The 11,227-nt window shown below is 40.5% G+C and overlaps 1 protein-coding gene across 3 annotated transcripts in view; it reads right to left on the bottom strand.

Annotated features, from left to right (window-relative positions):
• Positions 1–817: 817 nt before the first annotated feature.
• HAUS2 (HAUS augmin like complex subunit 2) overlaps positions 818–11,227 on the bottom strand; it is a 21,975-nt gene continuing 11,565 nt past the window's right edge. For 2 of the 3 annotated variants that reach the window (XM_054452106.2, XM_054452107.2), the window contains 3 exons: positions 9,467–9,599; positions 6,999–7,107; positions 818–4,213 (listed from right to left, as the gene is read on the bottom strand). In XM_054452106.2, coding sequence (XP_054308081.1) covers positions 4,004–4,213; positions 6,999–7,107; positions 9,467–9,599 — 452 coding nt within the window. In that variant the 3' untranslated portion in view covers positions 818–4,003. The remainder of the gene's footprint in view (positions 4,214–6,998; positions 7,108–9,466; positions 9,600–11,227) is intronic. The other variant, XM_063652146.1, reaches the window with a different exon arrangement.

Here is an 11,227-nt window from a genome sequence, read left to right as displayed (position 1 = left end):
TCTATTAGAGATTTTGCATGTCAAGAAATCTTTTAGGTTCTGCTATTCCTCAGACTATGTTCCTGACTTCATTGAGGGTTTCAGAGGATAAATCAGGGGTCAGACTGGTAGAGTCACATAGAGAAAGAAAGAAAATAAGAAAAATGCTAGGAAAACCAGGCAGCATCTCAATTCCTCCAGAATGATCTTCACAAACTGGCATCACTGTTATGCTGGCAATAAATTTGCAAATCTCACACACCTCTTCTAGTGTAAGCAGAAAACACAGACATTCAGGCTAGGTGCAAGGGGCTAACACCTGTAATCCCAGCACTTTGGGAGGCCAAGATTGCTTGAACCCAGGAGTTCAAGACCAGCCTGGGCAACACGACGAGAACTCATCTCAACAAAAAAATTTAAAAGTTAGCTGGGTGTGGTGGGGCACAGTTGTAGTCCCAGCTACTTGGGAGGCTGAGGTGGGAGGATCCATTGAGCCCAGCAGGTTGAGAGTGCAGTGGGCTGTGATTGTGCCACTGCACTCCAGCCTGGGTGAGAGCAAGACCATCTAAAAAAAAAAAAACAACAACAAAAAAAGGCATGCAGAGCTAATTTTTTGTTTTTAGTATCCACACATCTAAAAGTTGAATAATTAAAGAAAAATTAATCAGCACTGATTGACTCTGGAAGAGTATTAAATTAGCTTTTCCCTTTGAAGTAGACCTCAGGCTTAACTTACCTCAAGCTCTTTTGATTCTGAGAGCCTATATGCCTATACTGTATAAGTTAAACAGTGCATCAGTCCTTTCTATCACTTTAAATTCAGACTAGGACTAAAAAATTTTAGTTAGAAATTACAGGTTTATTTTTATATTTTGAAAAAGGCATAATAAAAAACAAAAACAACCAGGCATATCAATATTTGTGACATACACATACACACAAAAATGAATACAGGAAATAATATGAAGAAAAAGCATAGTATGTTTTGAAACCAACGTAGGGTATGAACAGATTTTTGATGAAATACAACTAAAGGCTTTAAGTGTCGATGTAATGTTCGAGATATTACGATCACTCTTATCCTACTAGCAAAAATTAGCAAAGTAGGCTTTAAAACATGATTCCTGTTGTTTTAGCAGGATTTATTTTGGTAATGATCCTGCTTCCTTATAAACAACTACTTTACTTATCATTGTTGAAGTCTTCTTGTGTTAAGGAGTGCAATGAGGCCAGGCATGGTGGCTAACACCCGTACTCCCAGCACTTTGGGAGGCTGAGGCGGGAGGATCGTTTGAACCCAGGAGTTCGAGACCAGCCTCAACAACATGGCAAAACTCTGTCTCTACAGAAAATACAAAAATTAGCCAGGCGTGGTGGCACGTGCCTATAGTCCCAGCTACTTGGGAGGCTGAGGTGGGAAGATCACTTGAGGCTGAGAGGTAAAGGCTGCAGTGAGGTCAAGATCAGGCCACACCACACTCTCAGCAACCTGGGTGACAGAGTGAGATCCTGTCTTAAAAAAAAAAAAAAAGGAAAGAAAAGAAAAAAACAAAAAACAAAACTGATGTATATGTTTTAAAGCAAAACAGAACCCCAAGTCTAAAAGTAAAATAAGCCAAGGGTAGTTACAATACTGATTAAAAAGAGTATATCCTGAGGCAGTTGTTAGTATATCACTCTCTATTATATGCACAATAACCTCCGATAGGTAAAATATCTGAGTATTTTGCAAGGTAAACCTCCAAAGTTATACTACAATGTGCCTTTTTCTTTGCTGTTTCTTCTTTGCCTATTCCTACAGCTACCAGTAAACACTTAGGAACTGCTTTGTGTGCCAGGGTCTCCAAGACTACCTCCAGGTTCCATGATTTGCTAGGAGAATTCACAAGACTCAGCATATCATCACACAGCTATGATTTATTACAGCAAAAGCATATGAAGCAAAACAGCAAAGAGAAAAGGTATAGAGGCAAAGTCTGGGGGAAACCAGGTATAAGCCTCCAGAGTCCTCTAACAGTGGAGTCACACATATGTGTTGTTTCATTCCACCAGCAACTGAATTGTGACAACATGTGAGAAATGTTGTTTACCAGGGAAGCTTGTTAGAGATACAGTGCCCAGGGTTTTTACTGGGGGCTGGTCACGTAGGTACCTTCTACCTATCATGTACCAAAATTCTAGACTCCCAGGAAGAAAGCAGGTTTTCAGCACAAACCACAGGTTAGCTACCATGAACCACTCTTTTCAGTGAGTGGAGCCCTCCTGTTAAGGTTTACATATGTCCCCCAAAGTTCAAGTGTTGGAAATTTAATTGACATTGTAAAAGTGTTATGAGACCTTTAAAAAGTAATTAGGTAAGGAGGGCTTTGCCCTCATTAATGAATTAGTGCTGCTATCTCGGGAGTGGGCTCATGATAAAAGGCTAAGTTTAGACCCATATATCTTTCTCATGCTCACTTGCCATGTGGTGCCTTCTGCCACGGCAAGACCCTCGCTAGATGCTGGCGCTATGTTCTTGGACTGCCTAGCCACCACACCCGTCAACCAAATAAACTTCTGTTCATTATAAAATACTTAGTTTGTGTAATTCTGTTATGACAGCAGAACAGACTAAGATACCTTCTGATATCTAAGTTCCCAGATGCAACAGCTGAGGACAAACCTTATAATCAGGCCTTTCAAAGGATAAGTCAGGCTGGTTATGTTACTCTTTTCTGCATACTTAGTGACATTCCCACAGGAATAATCATCATAGACATTTTCAGATTCAAGAAGACCCTTCTAATTCAGAAACACCTTTTTCCTTTTTTTTTTTTTTTTTTTTGAAGACAGAGTCTTGCTCTGTTGCCCAGGCTGGAGTGCGGTGGCACGATCTGGGTTCACTGCAACCTCTGCCTCCTGGGTTCAAGCGATTCTCCTGCCTCAGCCTCCTGAGTAGCTGGGATTACAGGCGCATGCCATCACGCCTGGCTAATTTTTGTATTTTTTATTTTTTTGGAGATGGAGTCTTGCTCAGTCGCCCAGGCTGGAGTGCAGTGGCACGATCTCAGCTCACTGCAAACTCTGCCTCCTGGGTTCAAGCAATTCTTCTGCCTCAGCCTCCCAAGTAGCTGGGATTACAGGCGTCCACCACCATGCCTGGTTAATTTTTTATATTTCTACTAGAGATGGGGTTTCACCATGCTGTCTAGGCTGGTCTCAAACTCCTGACCTCAGGTGACCAACCCATCTGGGTTGGCCTCCCAAAGTGTTGGGATTACAGGTGTGAGCCACTGCGCCCAGCCTAATTTTTGTATTTTTAGTAGAGACAGTTGTTTCGCCATGTTGGCCAGGCTGGTCTCAAACTCCTGACTTCGTGATCCGCCCACCTAGGCCCCCCAAAGTGCTGGGATTACAGGCTTGAGCCACCGTGCCTGGCCAGAAACACACTTTTTTTTTTTGAGACAGGGTCTTACTGTGTCGCCCAGGCTATAGCGCAGTGGCGTGATCAAGACTCATTGCAACCATGACCTCCCAGGCTTAGGTGATCCTCTTACCTCAGCCTCCCGAATAGCTGGGACTACAGGCATGCACCACCATGGTCGGCTAATTTTTTGTTTATTTTGTAGATATGGGATTTCACCATGTTACCCAGGCTGGTCTTGAACTCCTGGGTTTAAGTGATCTGCCCCACTCAGCCTCCCGAAGTGTTAGGATTACAGGTGTGAGCCACCACACCAGACCATAAACACACATTTTTAAAAAAAGACAGAGAATTTCCTGCCTGAGAAATGGTTAATTCACTTGTTAATAAATTGTCATGGCTATTTTTTAGCTTCTCTAGTTTTACTGAAAGGTAGAATAAAAATATATGAAAAACAAAAGAAAAGTCAGTTTGGTCTTAATGAAGCTGAGATCTTGATACTCCAATATAAAGCAGGTTCTTTCAGTATTACTAGCAGCAAAGACTATTAATACCCATGTTACAGTCAACTAGAAATAGACTTCATATGACTACACATAATTGAGCAAAAATAGTTGATGACTACTTGGCATTAATAGTTTGGACATGGACTTTAGAAGTAAAAGGTAAAGGAGGCATTATAATATCATGTTTATAAAGATAACTTTCTTCAGCTAATATTTTGGGGATACAAGACGAAACTTCATTTTGTTGTTTACGCCACTTGAGTATATTATCTGCCAGTTCTTCTGTCTCAGTCACCAATATATCCATCTTTGCTAAAGCCTGGTTCTGTAACATTTGAAAAGGGAAACAGGAGAAATTATGTCTCTTATTAATTCATTATATCATGAGTAACTGATACCAAAGGTTAACACCTGATCTTTTTCCAGCCCCTTACTTCAAAAGCTCCTTAAAACTGCTTTCCCACTTCTTACAGTACAAACCTACTCTTTGTGAGTTCACCTCTTTTGTCTTCAATAATCACTCAATGCAGATGACCCTCAATTTATATTGCTAAACCTAACCTCCTTCCTAAAATTCAGGCCCACATTTAAGACTACTGGTAATCTCTATCTGGATGTACCTTCAATATCTCAAACTCAGTCTAACTACAGTTCAAAAATGATTGACCATTTACTACATGTGAAAGATGTGTCAAAAAATAAACTTACTAACCTCTTTTTTTTTTTTTTTTTGAGATGGTGTCTCACTCTGTTGCCAGACTGGAGTGCAGTGGCGCAATCTCAGCTCACTGCAACCTCCGTCTCCTGGGTTCAAGCGATTCTTCTGCCTCATCCTCCCAGGTAGGTGGGACTACAGGCACGTGCCACCACGCCCAGCTAATTTTTTGTATTTTTAGTAGAGACGGGGTTTCACCATGTTAGCCAGGATGGTCGTGATCTCCTGACCTCGTGATCCACCCACCTCAGCCTCCCAAAGTGCTGGGATTACAGGTGTGAACCATCGCGCCCAGCCCACTTACTAACTTCTTTAACCCACACTTGATCCTGCTCACCTTCAAGTCACCCAGACTAGAAACTTCATTATTTTTGAGGTGTCCCTTGTCCAATTCATAGCCAAGTTCTAAAAATGTGACCTCCAAAATCTAAAAAAATTATCTTCTGTATTCCTACGCTTTAAATCTTTTATCTGAATGACGGTAATTAGTCTCCAGGTTTTTCTGCCTTTGGTTTCTCTGCCTAGTCTTCTAACCCAGAGCTGATCAAACTGTAATGTGCACAGGAATCACCTGAGGAACTTGTTAAAACGTAGATTCTGATTCTGCAGTTCTAGGGTGTATGATGTCTGTAGTTTTGTATTTATAACAAGCTTCCAAATGATGTTGATACTCTCTGCCCATACTCAAGAGTAGCAAGGCTCAGTCTGCTCTATCCAATATTTTCTCCATGATTAAAGCAATTCTAATCAAGTCACTCCTCTGCACCCTTCACTAAAAAAAGAAAACACACACACACACACACACACACACACACACACACACACACACACACACACACACACACACACACACACACACACATTCAATGGCTCCCCAATACTCAGACAGTAAAGTCTAAGGTTCCTGGTCTGGTTTTTAAGGCACTGCATAAACTAACCCTGAGCTGATCTCCTCAATACCTTTACGCATCAGCCAAAGTGGAGTATCACTTTTCCCCCATACTCTCTCGGTTCTTTGACTTTTATGTCTTTCCTCACATTGCTCCTTTTGCCCAAACTATCCTTTCTGACGCATATCCGAATTTCACTTATTCTTTAAGATTCAGCTTACTTTGGCAAGTGCGGTGGCTCAGGCCTTTAATCCCAACACTTTGGGAGGCCGAGGCAGGTGGATCACCTGAGGTCAGGAGTTGGAGACCAGCCTGGCCAACATGGCAAAACCCCGTCTCTACTAAAAATACAAACTATTAGCCAGGCGTGGTGGTGGGCGCCTGTTAATCCCAGCTACTTGGGAGGCTGAGGCAGGAGAATCGCTTGAACCCAAGAGGCGGAGGTTGCACTAAGCCGAGATTGTGCCATTGCACTCCAGCCTGGGCAACAAGAGTGAAACTCCGTATCAGGAAAAAAAAAAAAAAAAAAAAGATTCAGCTTACTGCTAACACCTAAATAAATCTTTATTGAAGCTGGACATGGTGGCTCATGCCTGTGATCTCAGCATTTTGAGAGGCCGAGGCGGGTGCCTCACTTGAGCTTAGGAGTTCGAAACCAGCCTAGGCAACATAGTGAGAACTCATCTCTATTTAAAAAACAAAACAAAAACTTTATTGAAGTCTTTCTATCCCTATCCTACTCAGAATCCTCCTAAACTGGAAGTAATTCCTCCCTTTTCTATGCTCAATAGATGGCATCTCTTTATAATTCTTTGCTGCATTTATTATGCAAATATAATCCTATAAGTAGAAAATGTATATTTTACAGCTGTCTCACCAAACATTGAGAATTTGAAGGCAGGGATTGGTCATATCTATCTTTCACAATACATGTAACATAGCCACAGCACAATGAAGGCAACACATGTTTATTAAATGTTGGAATAAAATAATTTAAAATGGCTTCTAAATAAAAATTACATAAAAAAGAAAATGTTAAATCCAAGGTCTAAATAAATAAACACTTCTTCTTCTTCTTCTTTTTTTTTTTTTTTTAATGGGAGATGGAGTCTTGCTGTCGCCCAGGATGGAGTGCACTGGCACAATCTCAGCTCACTGCAACCTCTGCCTCCCACGTTCAAGCAATTCTCCTGCCTCAGCCTCCGGGTAGCTGGAATTACAGGTGCACACCACCATGCCCGGCTAATTTTTGTATTTTCAGTAAAGATGGAGTTTCACCATGTTGGCCAGGCTGGTCTCCAACTCCTGACCTCAAGTGATCTACCCGCCGAGGCCTCCCAAAGTGCAGGGATTACAGGTGTGAACTACCATGCCCGGCCAAGAAAATATTTCTTGATTTAAAAATTAACTAGCTCATAATATTAGCTATTAAAAAGCTAAACTGGGAGAGCACACTTCTAAGATTCTAGTAAAAAATAACTAAAGATAGCTATATTAATACTCACCATTTTCTTTAGATTTGCAGCTAAATGAGGAATATTTCTAATTGTTTCAAGGTGGGTTTCTAATCTCTCAATGAAAGTCACAGCCAACTCCAGCAAATGTACCATATATCTGAAAGAGAAAGAAAAAAGTCAACCATTTTTTTAAGTTTAATTGTTTTACGTTCCTTTTCTTTTCCTTTAATCAGGACTTTTTATTTGAGATAAGAATTACAATCAACCTAGAGAGCCAATAACAACCTTCCTGCATTCATAGAAATATTAGTGATAAAAAAAGGTCCTTCTCTTTCACTTTAAGGAACTTGTCATCCAAATAAAAAAATGGAAAGAGACAACAGTAATCATATCTGGAACCCAACTTAATGTTAGAGAAACCTCAATGTTAATCATTTTCTCATATAAGTAAAGGAATTTCCCTAGATAAAAAAACCCCATTCCATTTCCTTTTTTTTTTTGAGATGGAGTCTTGCTATGTCACCAGGCTGGAGCGCAGTGGTGCAATCTCGGCTCACTGCAACCTCTGCCTCCTGGATTCAAGCAATTCTCTTGCCTCAGCCTCCCGAGTAGCTGGGATTACAGGCGCCCGCCGCCAGGCCTGGCTAATTTTTGTATTTTTAGCAGAAGGGGTTCATTATGTTGGCCAGGATGGTCTCGATCTCCTGACCTTGTGATCCACCCACCTTGGCCTCCCAAAGTGCTGGGATTACAGGCATGAGCCACCTTGCCCAACCCCATTTCTTTTTTTTTTTTTTTTTTGGAGACAGGGTCTCACTCTGTTGCCCAGGCTGGAGTGCAGTGGCACAATCTCGGCTCACTGTAACCTCTGCCTCCTGGGTTCAAGTGATTCTTGTGCCTCAGTCTCCTGAGTAGCTGAGATCACAGGCGTGCACCACTACATTCAGTTAATTTTTGTATTTTTAGTAGACACAGGGTTTTGTCATGTTGGCCAAGCTGGTCTCAAACTCCTGGCCTCAAGTGATCCACCCATCTTGGCCTCCCAAATTACTGGGATTACAGGGGTGAGCCATGACGCCTGGCCTCATTCCATTTCAACTTACGCATTCTCTGTGAAGAATGATGACAATAAGGATAAATGTACTTCATTAAAATAGCCTACATAGAAAGCTACTTTGAATCTCTGCACTTGCAAAAATGCTTTCAAATCATTGCCTAGTTCTTAGATGTAGTACAATATATACATTAAGGGTAATGATAATGTACTAAACAGATACTGAATATAGCCACAAGAAAGGGGTTTTGTTTTTTGTTTTGAGACAGTCTCACCCTGTTGCCCAGGCTGGAGTGCAGTGGCACAATCTCAGGTCATCCCCACCTCTGCCTCCTGGGTTCAAGTGATTTTCCTGCCTCAGCCTCACCAGTAGCTGGTATTACAGGCATGTGCCACCATGCCCAGCATATTTCGTATTTTTTGGTAGAGATGGAGTTTCACCATGTTGGCCAGGCTGGTCTTGAACTCCTGGCCTCAAGTGATCAGCCCACCTCGGCCTCCCAAAGTGTTGGGATTACAGGCGTGAGCCACTGTGCCCAGCCTTGTTTTGTTGTTTTGGAAGAATAAGTTTTTGTATATCTATTATTTTTCTACAAAATAAAAAATCTGATACTTAAGAGAAGATACTGATTTGCTTAAGCTAGTGAGGCACTGGCGGAGAAAGTAAGCAATGAGATCCCCAGATGCTTGCTTCGTATTTATTTATTTGAGACAGGGTCTCACTCTGTCACCCAGGCTAGTGCAATCACAGCTCACTGCAGACTTGACCTCCTGGGCTCAGGTCACCCTCCCAGCTCAGGAATACAGGTGTGTTCCATCATGTGTTGCCAATTTTTATTTATTTTATTTTTTTGTAGAAACGAGGTTTTGCCATGTTGCCCAGGCTAGTATTTATCATTAGTCATAATCTACATCTTCAATTTGATACTTGTAATACTCTGTGAGGAAGAGGGCAATAGAACTCATCTCTATTCTATTTATTGGGAAACTAAGGCAAAAATGTAAATCATTTGCTCAAGGCTTTGAGGCATATAAACAGTAGAGATGAGAACAGAATCCAGGTTTTTTCCTCCCTTAGTTGATAGTGTTTTCATCTGCCCCAGTTAAACCCCGCCAATAGAATTTTTACATAGGCAACATTAACTCAACAATGAATTTACTTTACAACAGTGAATTTACTTCACATACAAACAATTTTTATTGTTACATGTTATGGATCTAATGTCTTTCATTAAAGTCATAATTTATAATTCCCAAAACACAATGGCCAAGTTCTTCCTTTTTGCCATAGGTATAATGGTTTAAAAGCAAAGATTTTCTTTCTGATTTAATATATCAATATTAATAATGTTAACAAATACAATCACTAATTGTTTTATGAATTCTGCTACAAAGTAACTGTAAAACAAAAAGTAAACTCAGAAAACAGGTGTAACTGTTAATTTCTACTTTTCAGTCTAACCTGTGATAAACAGCTTCAATAGGTAAGTTTTCCTGGCACATGGGTTTCAACAGTCTTTGCCTAAGGGATCTCTTCTCTTTCAGCACTGCTTCCAAATGATTATTCATGCTTTGCAGAGTATGACATTTCTGAGCTATACAAATTAAAAACAGTAATTATAGTTAGCAATAGGACAAATAACAGAATCACTAATAATTTCTTCTTTGCCTTGGTTTGATACTACCAATGTCAAAAATTCATCCTATCATTACCCTCCTGTCTCCTCTTTGCTATCTTTAATACCAATACCAATTTCATTTTCAACAGCTTTCTCTTAGTCAGTTTTTGTATATCTAATATATTTCTATTATCTCTTTTCCTAGTGATAACCAAATCTAGTGCTAAATTCTTTCTCTGTGTTTCTCATCTCTACCTCTTATTCAGTTCTTATAGCCAGAGCTATATTCTTAACACAAAGTCTTTTTTCCTACCCCTGACTCTAATAGTCTATAAAAGACCATCGAAAAAGAGTCACCTTAGCTGGTGCGCTAGCTCATACCTGTAATCGCAGTGTTTTGGGAGACTGAACCGGGAGAATTGAGGCCATGAGTTCGAGACCAGCCTGGGCAACATAGCAAGACCTCATCTCTAAAAAAAATTGAAAAAAAAAAAATAGCTGGGCTTGGTGGCACATGCCAGTAGTCCTAGCTACTTGAGAGAATCAGTTGAAACCAGGTGTTAAAGTTACAGCAACCTGTACTTCAGCCTGGGTTACAGAGTGACACTCTTAAAAAAAAAAAGTCATCCTACAAGCTATTTCTGATTATCTCATTTTCCCCATTCAGTTAATGGCTGCCAATTGACCTTTCTTTAAAATTCTTCTTTGGAAAAATTCAGATTTGCAGAAAAGTTTCAAAAAAAGCTCGGTGAACTCACATATACATTTTATTTACATTCACCGATTGTTAACATTTGGCTACATTTTCTTTTTATCTTCTTTCTCTCTCTTCTCTCTCTCTCTCTCTAATTTTTGCTGATCCACTTGAGAGTAAGCTGCAGACAGCATGATATTTTTTACCTGTAAAACGTTAGCATGTATTTCCCAAGAACAGGAACATTCTCCTATATAACTACAGCACATTATCAAATTCAAAAAATTTAACATTAATACAATACTACCAATATTTAATACAGTCCATATTTAAACATCACTAAGTATCCCAATAATGTCCTTTACAGCAAAAAGAATTTAAATTTTGAGACAGGCTCTCACTCTTTCACCCAGGCTGGAGCAGAGTGCTACGATCACAACTCATTGCAGCCTCGACCTCCCAGGCTCAAACAATCCTTCCGCCTCAGCCTTTCATGTAACTGGCACTACAGGTACATGCTACAATGCCTGGCTAGTTTTTGTATTTTTTTGTAGAGATAGGGTTTCACCATGTTGGCTGGTCTTGAACTCCCGGGCTCAAGCAATCCACCCACCTTGGCCTCCCAAAGTGCTGGGTTTACAGGCGTGACTCTCCACGCCTGGCCACAAGAACATTTTCTCATCAAATATTCAAAACATTGCCAGCCATGGTGGTATGTACCTGTGATCCCAGCTACTTGGGAGGGTGATTTGGGAGGACTGCTTGAGCCATTCAAGACTACCCTAGGCAACATAGGAAGACCCCATCTCATTAAAATAAAAAATTGATCCATGATCATACAGTGCTTTAGCTGTCATGTCCCTTTAGTCTCCTTTAATCTGAAAAGTTCCTCAGACTTTGTCTTTCAAGT

Source organism: Pongo pygmaeus, chromosome 16 (genome assembly GCF_028885625.2).
Source record: "Pongo pygmaeus isolate AG05252 chromosome 16, NHGRI_mPonPyg2-v2.0_pri, whole genome shotgun sequence".
NCBI classification, from domain to species: Eukaryota; Metazoa; Chordata; class Mammalia; order Primates; family Hominidae; genus Pongo; species Pongo pygmaeus.
Note: the sequence above shows the minus strand (reverse complement) of the source record. Positions and strands in the feature narration are given on the sequence as shown.